Here is a 22,004-nt window from a genome sequence, read left to right as displayed (position 1 = left end):
GTTCGAGTTTTAGACTTCTTTACCCCTTTAAAAAGATCCTTCATTATTTTATATTCTATAAGGTCATCCTTCAGCGTCCTACACACCAGAGAAAACAAGTCCCAGTTCATTGAACTTTACTTTCTAACTCAGGACCTCCAGTCCCAGTAACATACTCATGAATCTTTTCTACATCATTCCAGGTTAATGACATCCTTTCTGTAGCTGGGTGACCAGTATTGCACAAAATACCCTAAATGTGCTCTCACCAAATAGTTGTAAGACAATGTCCAAACTCCTGTACACAATCCCTGGCCAATGAATGCAAGCATACCAAATGTCTGCTTAACCAGCCTGTGGACCCATGTCTGCATTTTCAGGGAGCTATGCAAGTTAACCCCAGGGTTTTTTCTTTCCGCAACACTTTTCAGGGCCTTACCATTCACTATGTCAATCCACCCTAGCTTTACTTGCATAAATGCATACCTCACTGTTATTTGAACTAAATTCCACCTGCCATTCTCTAGTGCACTTTCTCAACTGATTTAGATTGTGTTGTAATCTTAAATAACTTTATTCAATTTTGGTGGAATCTGCAAGTTTACTAACCATGCAACACTACTCTCATCCAAACTAATAATGTGGAGGACAAACAATAGTGGACCTAGCTTCAAAGGCCTTGCTAAAGTCCATGTAGACAGCATTCAAAGCTCTGCTGTCATCAATCCTCTTTGGCACCCCTTCAAGAAAATAATTATATTTGTGAGACATGGCTTCCTATGTACTAGCTGTCCTGATTATCCAAGAAACATTATTTTATTAGTTAACTTCTAAAATCTTCTACAAAATAATAAATGAAGGTTTATTATCATATGATTAAAATAGAAGATGAAATACATATACCTTCTCAACAAAACTTAAATTATTTCAATATTCCAAATATTTTCCATTGTCCCTGAGGAATATATAGTGCACAAAGTTATTTTAATAGTTTTCTAAGCACTTAGTTGAGTACACCGTTGATACAATTAATACAGTCTAAATGCTTACATAGTGAAGGTCTCTCACATTTTTGGGGTATTTTGTAGCAGAGCTAGCTGCAAGCTATTAAACTCACACTTGTTTTTATTGCTTTCCCTTGCTTTGAGCTGGAAAAATCCGCATGCATTGAAATTCAGAGACAATTGATGACATTAACTATGGCATTTCTGTTTTAAACTATATGTATGAAAATTAAGTTTATATTGTTCTTTAGATGATGGGACGATTCTTCAGTGGTTTAGCCCAGTCCGGAGCCTGGTGTTGCTTTGATGAGTTCAATCGGATTGATATTGAAGTACTCTCTGTGATTGCACAGCAGCTTATCACGATCCGAACTGCTAAAGCGGCAAAGGTAGCGTCATTGTTTTGATACAATGTAACTTAATTATCAAATGACTATTTTGTCTAAGAAAGTAGGAGTGAATTTCTATTGGTGTTTGTCTCTTAATGAATTGTTATTTTACAGAGGAAACATGGAGACTTCAAAGAAGCAGTACAACAGTATTTTCAGCATGGATTTGTATCTCACAATAGTATTATAACTGAACAACATGAAAATACATTCCATAATAATTTGTAGATGACAGAAAGATAGGCGTTGAAGAAGCAGGGAGAATGTAGAAAGACTTAGATGGATTAGGAGAATGGACAAGGAAGGGGCAGATGGAATATAGTGTAAGGAAATGTATAGTCATACATTTTGGTAGATGGATAAAGGTGTGGATTATTTTCTTAACACAGAAAAAATTCAAAAATCAGAGGTGCAAAGGGACCTGGAAGACTTGTGGACCACTCTTAGTGCAAAGGAACTTGGGGGTGTTCATGCAAGATTCCCTAAGTGTTACCATGAAGGTTCAGTTCGTGATAAGGAAGCAAATGCAAAGTTAACATTCATTTCAAGAGGACTAGAATATAAAAGCAAAGATGTAATGCTGAGGCTTTATAGAGCTAGCTCTGACTGCACTTAGGAGAATTGTGAACAAATATGGGCTCCTTATTATCTAAGAAAAGATGTGCTGGCATTGGAGAGGATCCAAAGGAGTTCCAGAAATGAAAGATTCCAGATATGAGGAGCGTTTGATGTTTCTTGGCCTGTAATCATTGGAGTTTAGAAGAATGAGGGAGGATCTCATTGATGTCTATCAAATATTAAAACACCGAGATAGAGTGAAGGGGATGTTTCCTACAATGGGGTGGTCTAGGACTAACCAGCACTGCCTCAAAATAAAGGGATGTCTTTCAGAACAGAGATGAGGAGGAATTTCTTTAGACAGTGGGTGATGAATCTGTGGAATTTATAGCCACAGATGGCTGTAGAGGCTATGTTACTGAGTATATTTAAAGCAGAGCTTGATAGATTCATGATTAGTCAGGGCTCAAAGGGATGCGGGGAGAAGGCAGGAGAATAGGTTTGAGAGAGATAATAAATCAGCCATGATGGAATGGTGGAGCAGACTTGATAGGCCGAATGGCCTAATTCTGCTCCTATATCTTATGGTCTTATGGACTAATATTCAGCATGTAAATGATATTAAATGGGTTTATAATGGTTGAATATCTTTTTGTATAATAAAAAGGATCTAAGGTTTTGTGCTTGGTAGTACTTCATCACAGTTCCAGGGACCCTGATCTTGGATGTTGTTTGCCTGAAATCAGTACATTTTCTGCATGACCACCTAAGTTTCCTTAGGGTACTCTAGTTCCTCACACATTGCAAAAAATAGGCCCATAGCTTAATTACCCACTGTAATTACCCCTTAGTGTATTTTAATGAAAATAAACAATCAAAGAGGAATTGAATACATTACAGCTCAGGGCATTCTGGAATTTAGAGTTTAATTCTGGACCATTCTGTAATGAGTTTCTTTATGTTCTCCCTGTGGGATGTGTGGGTTTACTCCAGGTGCTCTGGTTTCCTCCCACAGTCCAAAGACATACCGGGTAGATAAACTGGTCATTGTAAATTGTCCTGTGATTTGGTCAGCATTAATTAGGATTATTGAGGGTTACTGGGGTGGCACGACTCGAAGGGCCAAATCTGCACTGTGTTACTTAAAAAATACCTAAAATAGAATAAGTTGCAGGAATACAGGGTGGTAAGGACACATGAAATGGGACAAAAGAGGTCCAACATAGATCCAATGAATTGACTGGCTTCCTTCTCTGGGGTTATAAGAAAATAAGTTGATAATCTGATTTTAACTACGTTACAGCAGAGGAAAGAGGTTAAAAACAAAATCATCTTTTGAATTAAATACACTGTATCTACCATACATATATCTATATCTATAGACATATTATATATGCATCTCCAATTAACTTTTCAGATAGGCTGGAAAAATGACCATTTTTATTTAGCTTTATTATGAAGGATTTTTTATCCACAACTAGAAAATTGATGTGCAAGATGACCATGACATTTAGATCACGTTTAAAGTGGAATCTTCAGTTTGAGGAAGCACAATACAGTGAAGATTATGAAAAAGTGCACTAAGGTTTATTAGGATTATAAAAAGGTGAACACAATGATCAGAAATTTGAACACTGTATTCTCTGGAGCTAAGTAAATTGAAGAGAAGTGCAAAATGTTCTGGAAGTAATCTATATGGTAAATCATGAAGTATTAAAACAAAATGGAAAACGTCGGATTTTTTCCCTAAGAAAATAGTAGTATTTGGAAAATGAATTATTGTAAATGATCATATTTAGCATTTTACAGGGACAGAGAAACTTCAAATAAAGCTTCAAGTACAAATGTAACTTGATTGTAATTTACTGCTAAGATTAACACTGCTGCAATGGATTACACGTTGTCCATTATGATTTCTGATTCTTTATGTAAATATTCTCTATCAGTGTAGCAAAAGCTGGTCTTGTGAGTTTGAGTTGATATTTTGTCAATGCTAGAGAGCTTTGCCCTCTATTAATTGCATATGCTGTCTTGACTAAGGATATTTAAGAATCTATTGGAAGGGAAATAGCCTTTCAAAGTCCTCAAATCATGGAGACTTTACCCAATCTTTATCTTTGTCCAGCTCACTTGAACTGATAATTAAGGCAAAAATGATTTCTTCAGTGAACCAGATTGCCTTTAATAACAATCCAGAAACTTTATGGTTTCTATTACTAGATTTCCTGTTAGTACTCCAGTATTAGTTTGTTACCGGTATTTAAGTTTCCCAGCTGTAGTGCCGGATTTGAACTCATGTCATTGGACTAATTGTCCAGAACTTTGACTGCCTAACCACTGTATTATTGCATCCCAAAGGTAGGGTCACTATAAAAATAAAAGCTGATTGACCAGTACCTATCACTTTCAGTGACCTGTCAAAGTTGAATTTTATTCCCTTTATCTATAAAATTAGGCTAATTCCTGGAATGAAAGAGTGCCCTATTAAGAGCAATAAAATAATTTAGATCAGTATTGTTTGGTGCAAATGGCTGATAATGACACTCATCAAAGACTCCATTCCCACCATACTGAACAATCACCAATATGCTTACTGACTGAACTGCTCTACAATAGACGCCATAGCATCTGTCATGCACCTGGTTCTGACACACCTAGAAAACAAGGACACTTGTGTCAAAATGCTGTTTCTGGATTTCAGTTCGGCATTCAAACTATTACCCCATAGACCCTGGTGAAGAAACTCTTACTCCTTGGTTTAAATACACCAGTGCAACTGGGTGTTGGATTTCCTAACCAACAGACCTTAGATAGTCAGGATGCATAAGCACTCCTTCCTCCCCATCATCCTCATTATGGGTGTCCTTCAGGGCTTTATGCTGAGCCCATAGCTGTACTCTCTGCTCACACACTAGACACCCGAGTAATCACATTGTCAAGTTCGCTGATGACATGACAGTGGCAGGACTCATTACCAATAGCAGATGGCCTACAGAGAGGAGGTGGAAGAGCTCAAGGTCTGGTGGCAGGCAAATAACCTCTTCCTCAATGTCAGCAAGTCAAAGGAAATGGTTGTTGACTTCAGGAGATCTTGTACCACTCACAGCTCCATTTATGTGGGTGGCACAACAGTGGAAATTGCGAGCAGTTTCAAACTCCAAGGACTGCACATTAAGTACATCCTCTCATGCTCCAAAAACATGATACAATATCAAGAAAGCTCACCAATGCTTCTACTTTCTGAGGAGGCTGAAGAGAGTATTGCACATCAATACTCACAACCTTCTACAAATGTGCAGTAGAAAGCATCCTAACATACTGCTTTACTGCATGGTTTGGAAACTGCAAGGCAGCAGACAGGAAGGCTCTAAAACGGGTAGCCAAAATGGTCCAACGCATCACCAGTACCAGTCTACCTGCCATCAAGGACATATATACAGAAAGGTACCAGAAGAAGGCCAGCAATATCATGAAGGATCCCACCCATCCAGCCCATAGACTGTTTGTCCCACTCCTAACAGGGAGGAGGCCATGTAGCATCCACACCAGCACCACCGGTCATGAAAACAGTGACTTTCTCCAATCAGAAAGGCTAATAAATATCTCCATCCCACCACCACTACTTTATAATTTCCTGCCAGAGTCACCTTTCGTACAGGCACTCATGTGCCTAGTGTAACTTTACGGACATACAATCAATCTCTGTATATAAGCTCTTTTATATATTTATACAGTAGTTATTGTGTTTTTTTATTGTGTTCTGGTAGGGGATCCTGGAGTGCCCCTATTAACTGATTGAAGAGAGACAGAGAGAGACATTTATCATTGAAGGTTTGTTTGGAAAGGAGAGAGAGACAGAGATACTTACCACCGATATGTTGCTTTTGAAAAGAGAGAGAGAGACGAAGATTAACGGTTGGACTGTCACTAAGGCATTGGAAGTAACTTTGGATTTTTACTGAGTTTAGAGTTGGAGACAGCACCGAGCAGCTCGAGGGTTGCTATGGTGACCGAAGGTGGTGTTATTTAATGGACACATGATCTGGACACTGAATGAGCATTGTTGTCCCCGCAGAGAAAGTGGGTTTTGGAGGATCGATCAGGCGGATCGATCTAAATTGCTATTCCATCAGTGAAGAAGGGGTTGACTGGTGGGGAGTTGTCTATGTGTCCACCCTCACCTGGGTGATAGCTCCACCACAGAAGACCGGTCCCCCTGGTTAAAGTCACAGTTGGTGACTTGTAAAGGATTTCGGAGGACAACGAGAAAATCGACGGCATCAGCTCAACTGAAGACTCATATCTATCTATCTATCCATCTCTCTCTCTCTCTCTCTCTCTCTCCCCCCCCCGCCCATCACTGCTCAACTAGATACCACAAACTGTACTGAACTTTACTCAACATCGTAAGACTGTACCTTTTTACCCCTAGACGTAAAGAAGCTTGGTTTTTCATACATATATATTCCACACTTACTTTTATATATAATCATTGCTAACCTGTTTGATTTATTTACATTTATATTACTGTATTGCATAGTTACTAACAAATATTATTAGTTGTTAGCAAAATGAGACTCCAAAGTGGTTTCTATTTCTGCTGGTTCTTTATCCCCGTCACGGGGTACGTGACAGTTCTTTCTCTCAATGTCTTTTTTTGTGCTGCATCGGATCTGGAGTAACAATTATTTCACTTGTGTACTGGAAATGATATTAAACAATCTTGGATCTTAAACAAGTCTGAGTTAAGAAGAATGGTAGATGATCTCATTGAAACATATACAATCCTTAGATGGCTTGGCAGTGATGATGTTGAGACGCTTATACCAGAGGGAGAATCTCAGATGAGGGGACATGGGTATATGATTAGGATGTTTATTTAATACTGAGGTTACCATGTTTTGCAGAAAGCAATATATCTCTGGAATTCTCTATCCTAGGAAGTTCTGGAGGCTAGATCATGCCTAATGGGACATTTAAGAGAAGGTGGATACATTTTTTTTAAAGATCAGGGAGTTTAGTGTTTTTGGGAACTAGAACAGAAGAGCAGATGAGGTCTGAGCAAGTCTACTTGTCTTATTACTTCCCTAAGATTTTCTGAAATGAAGTGAGGTGGGATAAGGCTTGTGTGTTTCATTTCTGAACATAGACTGAGGAAGTAATTGCCCTTGATAGTGATCTACACAATATTACATCAGCCTATTAATAATATTTATCAAGCTTCAGTAATGTAGAATGATTAACATGCTAGTGAGGCAATTTAACTACACATAAGTTGTCATTTAAATGAAGAATGGAACTTTTCAGAACTATACATTTATTGGTGAAATAATTAAACAATTGAGAGCTTTACTTTATATGTTTTCCTTTCTTTATTGATCTAAATTGTTAAAATTTTGGACAAATGCCAATGAATGTGCTGAACCTTCAAAAGAAAAATAAATCAGGAAACGTAATAATTTTTGCCTCTTTTCTGTAGCTCTCTCGTTTCATGTTTGAAGGCAGAGAAATCAAGCTGGTCATGTCTTGTGCCGCATTCATCACTATGAACCCTGGTTATGCTGGAAGAACAGAACTTCCAGACAATCTGAAGGCTCTTTTTAGACCAATTGCAATGATGGTTCCAAACTATGCCCTGATTGCTGAGGTAATCAAATCATTGAGCTTTTGTTCATGTCTCTTACAATAATTTTGTTGGTTTATTTTGCTAAAGATAGGATTAATACCATTAGTCAAACTAATGAACATTTTTAATAGTGTCGCACTACAGCATTATAAAGTAGCAGTTAAAATGATGCTATTACAGCTCGAGGCGGCGGAGCTTGGAGTTCAATTTTGGGTTCCTCTGTAAGGATTCTCTACATCCTCCCTGTGGTATGCATGGATTTTCTCCTACAGGCCAAAGACATACCAGTTAGTTGGTTATTAGGTCATAGTAAATTGTCCTGTGATTAGGTTAAGGTTAAATTCGTGGTTGTCAGAGGTTGCTGTACCAATGCGGTTCAAAGGACCAGAGGGGCCTATTCCATGGTATATGTCTAACTGAAATAAAAAATTAATAAAACTTTGAACAGTTTTGTTCAATTCTTTGTTTAATAATTTAAAATAAAGCAAGAGGATATATTTCAAAATCTTTGCTCTAAGACAAGTGAACAGTGTGTAACAGTTGGAGAGAGAAGGAGAGAAACTTGCACTATTTTCAGAGCTCTTCATTCTTTAGATAGTTCCTTAAACTGAAAATGGAACTAATAGATTAGATCATGTCCAAATTAAAAAGCATTCATAGTTTCCCAAAAGAAGCTAGAAGTAAGACCAAAAGCTGGTGATTTGATGATTGGCATGCAATTAGTTTTGAAATCATATTACTCAACCCTGTGGCAACAAAAGCAGAGAGATCAGGAAGGTGGTAAGAATTGGCACTGTGTAAGAAAATGGGATAGGGTCTGTATTTATTGATAGTATTTATTGTATAGATCTGAAAGTGCTCTTGCAGCTCTAAGATCCCCAATAAAGTGGGTGAGAGCTCAAGAAACTGACTGATTACTGACTCAGATACACTCCCTACTTATATACAGTAAACACATGACCAATATGATAAACAACACTCACAAAATGCTGGAGGAGCTCAAAAGGCCAGGCAGCATTGAAGAAAAAGAGCACAGTTGATGTTTCAGCTGAGATGGTGCTGCCTGGTTTGTTGAATTCCTCCAGCATTTTATGCGATTTGTTTGGACTTAGAGCATCTGCAGATTTTCTCTTGTCTGTGATTCGACCAATATGATAATCTCATGTTGCAGACCAAGCAGTAAATGACAGCTACCATTTTGACACAGATATTAGTTTTAAACCATCAAATTAATTTCAAGTGCAGCCCTCTCACGGAGCTGCTATTGGTCATGGGACTCAGTGATGAAAAGGCATAAACTTCCCACTAACTTAGCCCATCCAAATACCCCAAAGCGCTTCTATATCCTCCTTAGAACTCACATAACGAAACAGATATAGAGATTATCTTAACTTTTTCATATGTGCATAAAAAATATAAAGTGAAATGTGTTGTTGGCGTCAAATCAAATTAGTGCAGATTGTCCTGGAAAGCCCCCATGTGTTGCCATGCTTCCGTGCCAACATAGCATGCCTACAACTCACTAACTCTAACCATGCAATGTGGGAAGAAAGTGGAGCATTTGAAGAAAATCTATGGGTTCATGGGGAGAACATACAAACTTCTGATGGACAGTGGCGAGAATTAAGCCCCAACTGGTGATTGCTGGCACTATAACAATGTTATGCTAACAGCAGATTTGTATTATCAGAAAACATCGATAGATTGCATTCAGCTGGTCAGGCAAATTATTGCTATAAATTGAATAACTGAGGCCCTTGCATAGATCCCTGTTTCACAGATTCTAAATCTGAAAGTTACCTGTTGGTTCCTACTGTGTTTTTGAATGTAGACCAGTCACAATCTATATCAGTATATCAACTGCAATCTTGTGTGTTTAATAACTAACCAATTGTAGAACTTTTCCTACCACTGCTGTCAAACTAAGTGCTGTGTGGTTCTCTCTCCATCTTGTTCTACGAGGGGTGATTGATAAGTTCATGGCCCAAGGTAGAAGGAGTCAATTTTAGAAAACCCAGCACATTTATTTTTCAACATAGTCCCCTCCTACATTTACACACTTAGTCCGGTTGTCGTGGAGCATACAGATCTTGGACCTCCAGAAAGTGCCCACAGCAGGGGTGATTGACAACTTCGTGGCCTAAGGTAGAAGGAGATGAGTTATACAGCTCTTGATACATGCGGATGCAGTTCAACTCTTTGAGTGATTATACAGAAAGTTTGAAGTTAATAATTCATCTTATTCTACCTTAGGCCACGAACCTATAAATGACCCCTGATGAGTTATTAACTGATGAGTTATTAACCTCAAACTTTCTGCATAATCACTCAAAGAGTTGAACTGCATGTGCATGTAACGAGAGCTGTATAACTCATCTCCTTCTACCTTAGGCCATGAAGTTATCAATTACCCCTGTTGTGGGCACTTTCTGGAGGTCCAAGATCCGTATGCTCCACGACTGCTGGACTTAAGCCTGATTTATACTTCTGCGTTAACTGGACACCGTAACCTACGCAAGTGACTTATGCGCATTGTGAGCACTTATACTTGTGCGTTGGTGTGTCTGCATCACTCTGCTATTTGTGCACATTGTGCATGCGTACACACACTTGCCTGCGCAAGGCTTCATGGTCATGGTAGTCTTTCTCGGGATAAACAAGAAGCGAGCGTCTTTTTTCATAAAAGCGAAATGTGTCCTCCATATTTTCAGAGGTCTGTAAAGCTTCACGGAAAGCATTGCAGCCAGAGTTCCTTCCCTGCCCTTCAGTCGGCCAATGGGAAGCTATTGCAGCGTAGGAGGAAATGCGATGCTACCAAGCGGACCAATCGCAGCTGTTGCGGTCTGCGTTGTCATGACGCGCAGTTACATTTTGGGAGAGGTGCGCGTCGCAGCAACGCAGGTTCTCTTGTAGGGTTCCGCGTCGGCTTTGCGTAGGGTTTGCGGCGACGCAGTACTTACGGCGAGGTGTTGATGCAGAAGTATAAATCAGGCTTAAGTGTGTAAATGTAGGAGGGGACTATGTTGAAAAATAAATGTACTAGGTTTTCTATAATTGACTCTTTCTACCTTAGGCCATGAACTTATCAATCACCCCTTGTAAATAGTGGGAATAAAACTGTGGGAACTATTGTAGAATCTATGGAATATGGTGAGATGACAATCAGTTCATCCACTTTCCCCATATCCACTTTTTTCAAAACTTTAGGATGCAATTTATCAGGTTCTGAGATTTATCAGCATTCAGTCCCTTTATTTTTTCCAATCCTTTTTCTCATTATTGCTGATTTCTGACAGTTCATCAGACTTATTCTCCACTAGTTCCATAAGTTTTTTTTTGTGTTTACTTTCAAGAAAGCAAACACAAAAATTGTCTCTCTGATCCTATTGACTTTCTGGACAAAATTATGATGTGCTGCTATTTAATTATTCTCAAACAAACAGATTCATACGTATACTAGTTGGACAAAACTCTTCCCAGAATTAAATAATGTTGCTAAATAAGAAATCCTTATGTCTTAGGTATTTGTCTATTTCTGTCAGAGCTTGTTTGTTTCAGTAGTAGTTTTTTTCTAACCTAAAAATAGACTCTTTAGAATTATGTAAGTAATAGATATTCTTTCATTCAGTTGTTCCTGCCAGTGCTGTTTCCATGCCATCATATCTGACTTGCATATATAAAGAATAAGTCTATGGATGGGTGATATTGTTATGTATTCAAGGGAACAGTAAAACGTAGATTCCATTTGCAATGTGTGCTCATTTCTATGCTATTTACTCTGCTACATTGCTTAAAATCTTGAGTAAATTTGGATTCTCATCTAGCTAACCCTTGATTTGATAAATTAAAATTATGAATGCAAATCACTAGGCAAATCCTTGCCTTTTTATTTTTTTTAAAATTGTTTTTGTTCATTTTAGGTTATTTTGTACTCAGAAGGTTTTGAATCCAGCAAAATTTTGGCCAGAAAGATGACCCAGATGTACAAACTATGTAGTGAGCAGCTCTCCCAGCAGGATCATTATGATTTTGGCATGAGGGCAGTCAAATCCGTTCTTGTCATGGCTGGGTAAGGAAGCAAGTTCATATGTGTCCTCTGTGTACTTAAGAAGAAAGATTTTCAACCTGTACCTGTAAACTAGGAATTTTCAATCAGCTTGCTGATAAACTAACTGCCAAAAAATCAGTAAGTTTCCATAAAGTGTACTTCGCACAATTTGATGATTGTAGTTGAATTTTTAACTCAGGGCATTTCAGAATAATCCTTAATTTGTTCACAAAAATTAAAGAGCAATGGTATGATACTAATCTTAAAATTGAACAGGATAATTAATGTTAAGTTAGAGAAAAGATAACAGAGCCACTTTAGTTTACAATTAAAAAATCATTAAAGCAAGTATTGATACTGGATGAGTAGGTAATGCCAATGTGATCTCTATATTTAAGCAGGATGATAGCGCAGGAACTGAATCTTTACACGAGGTTGTAATCTAGAACATTTAAAATTGTAATGTACAGATTAGTCAACATGGATTTAAAAAGAGAGGTTTAACCTAATTTAAATCTGTGAATATTTCAAAGAAAAGATAGCTAGATATGATATAAAATATCATGTTTGGACTTGGTCCAGAACCCAGAGAATCCCAAAATGAAAGGTAGAATAGGTATAAAACTGAATATTAAACAGAGTTCAGGGGTAAAAGTAAATAATCATACTGTCAAAATTTATGTGCTAGGGCATCTAGCTAAAATGGAGTCAATGGGAATTCAGGGGGAATCCCTCCACTGGTTGGAATCATACCTGACACAAAGGAAGATGGTTGTGGTGGTTGGAGATCAATCATCTCATCCTTAGGACATCACTGCAGGAGCTCCTCAGGGAAGTGTCCTAGGACCAACCATCTTCAGCTGCTTCATCAAGATCTTCCTTCCGTCAAAAGATCAGAAGTGGGGATGTTCGCAGATGACTGCACAGTGTTCTGCATTATTTGTGACTCTTCAGATAGTGACGCAGTTCATACCCAAATGCAGCAGGACCTTAACAATATCCAGGCTTGGGCTGACAAGTAGCAAATAATATTCGAGCCACACAAATGCCAGGCAATGACCATCTCCAACAAGAGAGGCTTTAACCATTGCCCCTTGACATTCAGTGGCATCACCATCACTGAATCCCCTACTATCAACATCCTGGGGGTTACCATTGACAGTAAACTGAACTGGTCTAGTCATATAAACGCCATGGCTATCAGAACAGGTCAAAGGCTAGGAATCCTGTGACATGTAACTCACCTCCTGACTCCCCAAATCCTGTCCACTATCTACAAGCCTCAGGTCGGGAATGTAATGGAATACTTGCCATTCGCCTAGATGAGTGTAGCTCCAGCAACACTCAAGAAGCTGGACACCATCCAGTTCAAGGCAGCCCACTTGATTGGTACCCCTTCCACGAGCATCCAGTCCCTCCATCATCAACAAACATTTGCGGCAGTATGTACCTGATAGAGTGTAGATATAGCGTGGCATCCCGAAACCCCCTCCCCCTGCACAAACTGAACAGAAACATTGACCCCCCCCCAAAATAAACCCTCCTCTGCATAAAAAGTCGAACAGAACTCAATAGAACATCAACTCCCAAACACCCTCAGCTTGCACAACAAAACAGAATAGGAATGGGATATAAAACATACAGAATATAAAAACCGTAAGTCCGAAAAAGGCCACAGTAAGTAAGTACAATAGTCCAATCGATAAATGCAGAACCACAATATCATCCTCTGATATCACCAACATTCATCGAAATAAAGGGACGTCACGTAAGGCAGAGAGCCCTTCCCACCTGCCACAACGACCCACACAGCAATAAGCTGTTCATAGACTCCTTCTTGGCTGCGGTCAAGAAGAAAGCAGTTGGCACTAATCTCTTGCTCACCTTTTGTATCCGCCTCAATGTCTCAATCTTCTTTGATGCTTTAATTCGCGCTTAATGGATGCGTTGATCATGAAATGAAGTCGAAGTTCGGCTTGTGCTCTGTTTCAAAGGTTCTTCGTCTCGAAGCCGTCTGAGTATGCGCTTGCTTTCTAGAATCTTCTTGGAGACAGCAAAGCACCAGATTACTCAATCGATCTGCAAACTATAAATCGCAGGCTCTAGCGGTCCCAGAAACATATTTTAGGAGATAATCAGACATAAAAGAAGTGAAAAAAGGCCTTTTCGTGTGGTGTCTGGAAGACGTTGACTGAGGGAGCGTGGTACGCTGACATCATCTTGACTGGAATACATAATCTATCAATTTCATTAAGTCACACTCATTTATATTACTGCGGTGAGACACTCATATTTTCATCCACACTTTTGCACATGGAGGCCATCTAGCTGGGAGGGCATGGTCCTCTGTAATCAGCACCTTACCAGGAGGAGGAGATGCCCAATCACAGACTAGAGCAAAGACTGGACAAAATTTTTCTCGTACATAAATCAAAAATGAATCCTGATTATTAATCCTTCCCCTTGGTACTGATTACTTTTAAACACATTTATCGACAGTGTGCTGTTCCTTTGCCACAAAGGTGTCTTGATCACAGGTTTTGTTTGCATTCCTCTCAGGTTTTGCTTCATGTTTCATCCTTTTACCCCCAAGTACCAGAGCCATCTGAGATGAAAAATGAGTAGAAAAATCAGGAGTAAATTGCCAAGGAAGATGATGTAAAAGACAAGCACAAAATATGTTTGTGTCTGGCATTCAATAGCACGATCTCCTTAGCATTACAAATGATGAACAAGATGGGTTGGAGGGGCTTGTGTATCAGGGTAGATACCTGGCACTCGTGAGCTGCAGTAAGATGTGAGACTTTGAATATATAATTTGGAGCCTTATCAGAAAAAGTGTACATTTATGTTTGCCCTGAGAATTATCATCTAAATTAATTTATGGGAAGGATACAAGGGGTAACAATCCCACCATGCTATAGCCTCAGCTTCAGGGTGAGGAGTTAGTTCAAGAACTTCAGCTGATGGACCACTAAGTGTCTTATTGTTACTGGGTAATCTCACATAAATTCAATCAGAACTTTGGTCTCTGCTGCAGGGGAGCAGGCTTATCATCTTCATGAATGCTGTAATACCACAGTGCGCTGCTTGAAATTCTCATTGGGCAAAGAGATACTACTCTTGATCAGCTTCATATCAGCAATGACAGTAGTTCAGAAGAGATTCACTAGATTAACACCAGGAAGGAAAGGATTGACTTATGATGAAAGGTTTAGTAGGTTGAATCAATACTAATACTATAACACCTCCTAACCTATTTGTTATCATGAATGGAGCAGGGTGACTTTCAATTCTGTTTCTCTATTCCATAAAATTATAGCTGATCTGAATTTGGCCTCAACTCCTCCTTAGATGAAGGGATATAAGATATACCTAGTGGGTATTGCTTTATTCATGGAGAAAGGAAGAAAGAAAAACTGAGCCAATGCCCTGTGATAACACAGAAGGCCACAGACAAGTAGGTTAGATAGAGAGTGGGTTGGAGAGTTAAAAATGAAGAACTGTCTGTCACTGTAAGTCTCCATTCTGGCATTCTGGTTTCCCAGTGTTTTGCAACATTTTACAATTCTTTGTCTTTGTTCTCATTTTCTACCTTCTATATTAACCATTGACCACTACACCTGCAACCATGGCTTCACCCTGTCAAGGTATTCTTTACACTTCTCCCCACCTCTTGTACAACTTCTTTCCCATTTTGGGCAATTGTTTCCCCTTTCATAGATGCAGGCTGACCTGCTGAGTGCTTTCAATATATTCTGTTTGTTTTGCAGCTATGGAGTTAGTGGGAATTTGTGAGAGTTAGTGAATAGGGGAGAGTTGTGATAGGTCTATAAAGTCACCAGAGATTGGATTATATCTAGCACAAAGGACTACCATTATTCCTCAGGACTGTATTCTAAGTCTAACCACCACTTTATTACGGACATGGAACGACCACTCTCCCCTGAACATTGACGACTCCTCCGTATAGATCCTTAAGAGCACCAGATTTCTTGGTGTTCACCAGGCGGAGAATCTCACCTGGTCCCTCAACACCAGCTCCATAGCAAAGAAAGCCCAGCAGCATCTCTACTTTCTGTGAAGGCTGAGAAAAGTAAATCTCCCACCCCCACTTCCTCACCACATTCTACAGAGGTTGTATTGAGAGCATCCTGAGCAGCTGTATCTTTGCCTGGTTCAGAAATTGCACCATCTCAGATCGCAAGACCCTGCAGTGGATAGTGAGGTCAGCTGAGAAGATCATTGGGGTCTCTCTTCTCGCCATTACAGACATTTACACCACATGCTGCATCCGTAAAGTAAACAGTATTATGAAGGATACCATGCACCCCTCACAGAAACGCTTCTCCCTCCTGCCATCTGGCAAAAGGCACCGAAGTACTCGGGCTCTCACAACCAGACTATGAAACAGTTTTTTCCCCCAAGCCATCAGACTCCTCAATACCCAGAGCCTGGACTGACACCAACCTACTGCCCTCTACTGTGCCTATTGTCCTGTTTATTATTTATTGTAATGCCTGCACTGTTTGGTGCATTTTATGCAGTCCTGGGTAGGTCTGTAGTCTAGCGTAGTTTTGTGTTGTTTTATGCAGTTCTGTGTAGTTTTTGTATTGTTCATGTAGCACCATGGTCCTGAAACACGTTGTCTCGTTTTTGCTGTGTACTGTACCAGCAGTTATAGTCGAAGTGACAATAAAAAGTGACTTGACTTAATTACCTTATTAGCCACTTAATTAATTACCTTCCCTCCAGCACGTCAGAGTTATGGATGAACTCTTGTGACTGAAGAGATTTCACTTCTATTTGCAGTAAGTTCTAACCAAGACAACTGACAGTCAAATTTGACAAATGGCAAGTAACATTTGTACCACATATGGCAGATAATCTGCAACAAAGGAGTCGCCTGTCCTCTTGAGAGTCAGTGACATCACCATTCTAGAGATCAATAATAATTCCAAATTCAATAAGAGCAGCTAGATCTGATGCTAGGAAATTGTCATAGTGGTGTTTTAATTTACACATACTTATTATGGCTTTACTGTTACAGAAACCCCCACTCTCATCTCTCCTAATGCCCACCTCCAAATCCTTCTAACGAACCTTCTACTTTGATCTTCTTTTCAACCTTTTGTACAATCTATTTTACTGAACTCTACCAGATGATCCTAACCCTACCCTAAATAATCTTATTCAATCATTGTCCCCAGTACTTATGACTAATATCATGAGAGCCTTCCCCTTGTTGGGCCTCTCTATGTCTTTAACTTTCACCCTCTCTTTCTTGGTTCAGGATTCAGACTTCTTTCTTCAGTGCATTCCAGTAAGGTCTACATGATAGGATTCAATGGCTTGGACTTCCCACGTCACCAAATTTTGCAGAGATGCCTTCCCATAGAAAATGTTTCTTGGCTGTCTGGCTGAATCTCACTAATTTACGTATTCAATTGCAGGCAACAGGGAAGGTTGATGCTATCATTATCTAGAATAGTTCAATATTCCTGGTGAAAAAGAAGGCAAGGAACATAGTTAAATAATAGTTATATTGTTATGGAAATCCAGCCCAAAAATAAAAGATACCTTGGTAGTGGATAGATGAGATGATGGAGTAAAGAATAAGTTCAAAACACAGCAAGCTGATAATGGATGCAAAATAACTATGGATAAAGATTACACAGCAAAATATTTAATGAACAAATATAAAATACATGATTTAATATGAATGGGAGTAATATAAATAAATGGTACTTGGAATTGGATTTTGGGTTAAAAGATTATGAATTTTTTTTGTTTTGATGTGATGATTGACGCCTAATGTGTTGTTGTATAAGTAAGAAGGGTAGGCGTAATAAGGTGTAGCTTCAGCCTAAACCCTTTCAGTCTGTTTTAAAGAATATCTATTTTTTTGTTGTAATTTTGTCCTATGAAATCATCGTTGTAAATGATACTTTTGTTATGTTTGTACTGACCGAAATAAATTTCATTCATTCATTCATTCATTCAAAATATGTTAATTAACAGAATTTAATTGTCATGTTTTCCTGAGTTTAGTCTCAAATCACACACATGCTCATGATTGGAACTATTTGAAGTCAGCACAATAAATGAAATCTTTGTCTTCGTTTAGTTGATATGGAAAGATGTTCCCTATAATGACCTGAACAGTAATATTTAACTGTATATATGTTAATATTTTATTAGAATAAATAATGATTTGCACAAAATGCTGCTTTTGTTTATACAACACTTGAAGACATATGATAATTTAATGTTCTAACTACATTATTTTCTATTTAGGTCATTGAAGAGAGAGAATCCAGATTTGAATGAGGATGTTGTGCTGATCAGAGCATTAAGAGACTCTAATCTACCAAAGTTTCTGACAGATGATGCACTACTTTTTGCGTAATTATTAGATCTTTAAATATATTATTTACTGTCCTCTTAAATGACTTTTTTTGGAATGTGACACAATGTCATTAACATTTAGCAGTACTAATTCAGTGTATTCTTTGTGTTTTGCTTGTAGAGTTACATTAATAAGTGCCTAAAAATTAGATCTTATTCATTTTTGGCATTGCCCTTGATACCTAAACAGAGTCAGGATACCACAGCTGCCATCCTCATTAATATTCTCATCACAAGGCACGTCCTGATGTAGAATACTGTGGAGACACTGACTGAAGTCATATAAGATCTTTGTTCCTTTGTTTAGAAAGTGCTGAATTATTTAGTGCTTTCCACTACATGGCAGCAGGTCTAAAAGAGCTGAGAAGGTACCACCTCAAGCTGCTTGTGCCCTCATGAGTGGGATGATGCACTTGTGAGTAAGATTTCTACCCGTGGATAGTTCACAGTTCTCCAGATGTAAAGGAATAATAGACTTCATCTACTTTCTGTTCTGCATGAACAGAATGATAACGCACATCAGCATCGTTCAATATTAGGGAAATGTTACATGTAATCAAATCACTCACCTATAGGACCAGAAACATGGCAAGTATAGAGTCCACCAGCCTCCCTGTGCCCCAAAAAGCCACCAGCTCTTCCCCAATATGTAATAGCTAATGAACTGGTGCCCCACTTGATCTTATACACTGATTCTCAAATATGATCAATGAGGTGAGTGATGTTAACCTGATCCATCAGGAATGTAGGTACAACATTCTTGACCAATAACAATACATGCCACCTTCCTTCGTGAGGAGGTAGTCTAAGGTTCCCAGGACAGTCTGGCCACACCATGCTGAGAAAGACTGTCATTCCAAACCTTCCATCCTTTGTAGTAGCCCTCTTATTGACCAGCATGGACAAGCTGTCTATCCAGGGCACTGGAGTAGTATACGTATGGCACCACATATCAACTACATCACCTTGTGGGTACCAGGGTAGGCCTAGGGACTGCATATCCAGGAAGTGTCATTCAGCATCCAGCAAGTGCCCAGCTTCACAACACTGTTTGGCATAGACACAGCTGTCTCAGAGTACTATTCCTGCTCACGCTTGCACCTTGCACCTTGTACTTGTACTCAACATATCACCTACACCTACACTCTGTCAGGTGGGGAAATCATTAAGAGTCAGGACTTTCCTATTAAACAAATGGTACATAGGGAAATATCAACATTAAAGCACTTACTCCACATGGGAATAGCTGGAATAGACTCTACCCTCCCAGCTACTCCAAAACAGAATGCCAAAACCCAAGAAGCCAGATAAATTCCCCTATCGGTCTTTTTCTTTGTCAAAGCAATCAATATCAGTGGCATTACTTTCATGATGTAGTAAGGAGTCCTCATACAAATTCAGCAACCTGATTCGTTGGTCCAGTGTGGAAATTCAAACGCAAAGTCAAAAGTAAGGTCAGTAAGTGTGGAGAGAGCCAGCCTTGGATAACTTAGGAAATAAAAGATAGTATCAAATTAAAAGCTCGTGTACAAAGTCACAAAGAGTAGTGGGAGACTGGAGGATTGGGAAAACTTTAAAAAGCAATAAAGGACAACTAAACAAGAAATAAGGAAAGGGAAGATAGAGTATGAAAGTAAAGTAACACAAAATATAAAAACAGATAGCAAAAGTTTTTATAAATACAGGTATATAAAGCGGAAGAGGGTGGCTAAAATCAACGTAGGTCGCTTGGAAGAAGAGAAGGGGAAATTGATATTGGGTGATAAGGAAATGGCTGAGGCACTGAATGACTATTCTGTGTCATTCTTCACAGTGAGGACACGTCTAGTATGCCAAAGAATGATGTTATGGATGAAATGGGAGGTGAGGACCTCGATAAAATCACTGTCACTAAAGAGATAGTGATGAGCAAACTAGAGGGCCTGAAGGCAGATAAGTTCCCTAGTCCTGATGGGATCCATCCCAGGGTGCTGAGGGAATTGGCAGAGGTCATAGTAGACACGTTGTTAATCATTTACCAAAATTCTCCAGACTCTGGGCAGGTCCCGGCGGACTGGAAGACAGCAATTGTCATGCCACTTTTTAAAAAAGGATGTAAGCAAAAGTCGGGCAACTATAGGCCAGTTAGCTTAGCATCTGTAGTCGAGAAAATGCTTGAAGTTGTCATTAAGGAAGAAATAGTGAAACATTTAGAAAGGAGTAGTTCCATTAGACAGACACAGCATGGATTCAGAAAGACCAGGTCCTGTTTGACAATCTTACTGGAGTTCTTTGAGGACATAATGAGTGCAGTGGATAGAGGGGAACAGGTGGATGTCGTATACTTGGATTTCCAGAAGGTGTTCGATAAGGTGCCGCACAAGAGACTTATCAATAAGATACGGATGCATGGAGTCAGAGGAAGTGTATTGGCATGGATAGTGGATTGCTTAACCAACAGAAGGCAGAGAGTTGGTATAAATAGGTGTTTCTCCAGTTGACAGTTGGTGGTGAGTGGGGTGCCGCGGGGATCGGTGCTGGGCCCGCAGCTGTTTACCATTTACATTGATGATTTGGAAGAGGGGACTGGGTGTAGCGTAGCAAAATTTGCTGATGACACTAAACTGAGTGGAAAAGCAAATTGTACAGAGGATGTGGAGAGTCTGCAGAGGGATATAGATAGGTTAAGTGAGTTGGCCAAGGTCTGGCAGATGGAATACAACATTGGCAAATGCGACGTCATCCACTTTGGAAGGAATAATAGAAGAGCAGATTATTATTTAAATGGTGAAAGATTGCAGCATGCTGTTGTGCAGAGGGACTTGGGAGTGCTTGTTCATGAATCACAATAAGTTGGCTTGCAGGTACAACAGGTTATTAAGAAGGCAAACGGAATGTTGGCCTTCATTGCTAGAGGGATTGAATTCAAGAGCAGGGAGGTCATGCTACAATTACACAGGGTACTGGTGAGGCCGCACCTGGAGTACTGTGTGCAGTTCTGGTCTCCATACTTGAGGAAGGATATACTGGCTTTGGAGGCAGTGCAGAGGAGGTTCACCAGGTTGATTCCAGAGCTGAAGGGGTTAACCTATGAGGAGAGATTGAGTCTCCTGGGACTATATTCTCTGGAACTCAGAAGAATGAGAGGGGATTTTATAGAAACATACAAAATTTTGAAAGGGATAGATAAGATAGAAATAGAAAAGTTGTTTCCATTGGTAGGTGAGACGAGAACTAGGGGACATTGCCTCAAGATTCATGGGAGAAGATTTAGGATGGAGATGAGGAGAAACCGTTTTTCCCAGAGGGTGGTGAATCTGTGGAATTTTCTGCCCAGGGAAGCAGTTGAGGCTTCTTTACTAAATATATTTAACATACAGTTAGATGGATTTTTACATAGTTAGGGAATTAAAGGTTATGGGGAAAAAGCAGGTAGATGGAGCTGAGTTTACGGACAGATCAGCCATGTTCTTATTGAATGGTGGGGCAGGCATGATGGGCCAGAATGCCTACTCCTGCTCCTATTTCTTATGTATCCCCAGGAATGTATCACAGGATCTCCTACCACAAATCAGCATCCACCATATTACCATTCTGTAACTCAGAGAGACGCAAATGCACTTGCTTCTGATTAGTCACTGGGTATTTAGAAAACACAAAAAACAACAGAACTACCAAAATTCCCCCAGAAACTCAATTCTTTCTGAAATGTGGGCATCTCATATCTGGAATAAAGTTGCCCAGATTTCTACCCTATCAACTCAAATTCATATGGTCAGTATGAAATTGGAGTCATCCCTAAAGCCAATTACTTGGGAAACAAGACTCAAAGTAACAGATTAAGACATAGTAAACACGTAACAGATTAAGAAAACAAGAAATCAAGCAACTGACCAAAAAAACCTTAATAAGTAAAATCCAGGCTGTGCGCCTCTTCCTTAAAATTTCATATGGAACTGGAAAAACTGCATTAACAGACATTAATTTCTCACAGAGAAATAGCACACTTATTA

The 22,004-nt window shown here is 39.3% G+C and overlaps 1 protein-coding gene across 3 annotated transcripts in view; it reads left to right on the top strand.

Moving 5' to 3' along the window:
- dnah6 (dynein, axonemal, heavy chain 6) overlaps nt 1-22,004 on the top strand; it is a 408,231-nt gene that overhangs the window by 154,671 nt on the left and 231,556 nt on the right. For all 3 annotated transcript variants that reach the window (XM_072258211.1, XM_072258210.1, XM_072258212.1), the window contains 4 exons: nt 1,235-1,372; nt 7,410-7,577; nt 11,477-11,625; nt 17,902-18,009. In XM_072258211.1, the coding sequence (XP_072114312.1) occupies nt 1,235-1,372; nt 7,410-7,577; nt 11,477-11,625; nt 17,902-18,009 (563 nt within the window). The remainder of the gene's footprint in view (nt 1-1,234; nt 1,373-7,409; nt 7,578-11,476; nt 11,626-17,901; nt 18,010-22,004) is intronic.

Source organism: Mobula birostris, chromosome 5 (assembly GCF_030028105.1).
Source record: "Mobula birostris isolate sMobBir1 chromosome 5, sMobBir1.hap1, whole genome shotgun sequence".
NCBI classification, from domain to species: Eukaryota; Metazoa; Chordata; class Chondrichthyes; order Myliobatiformes; family Myliobatidae; genus Mobula; species Mobula birostris.
This window is presented reverse-complemented; position numbering and strand designations above follow the sequence as displayed.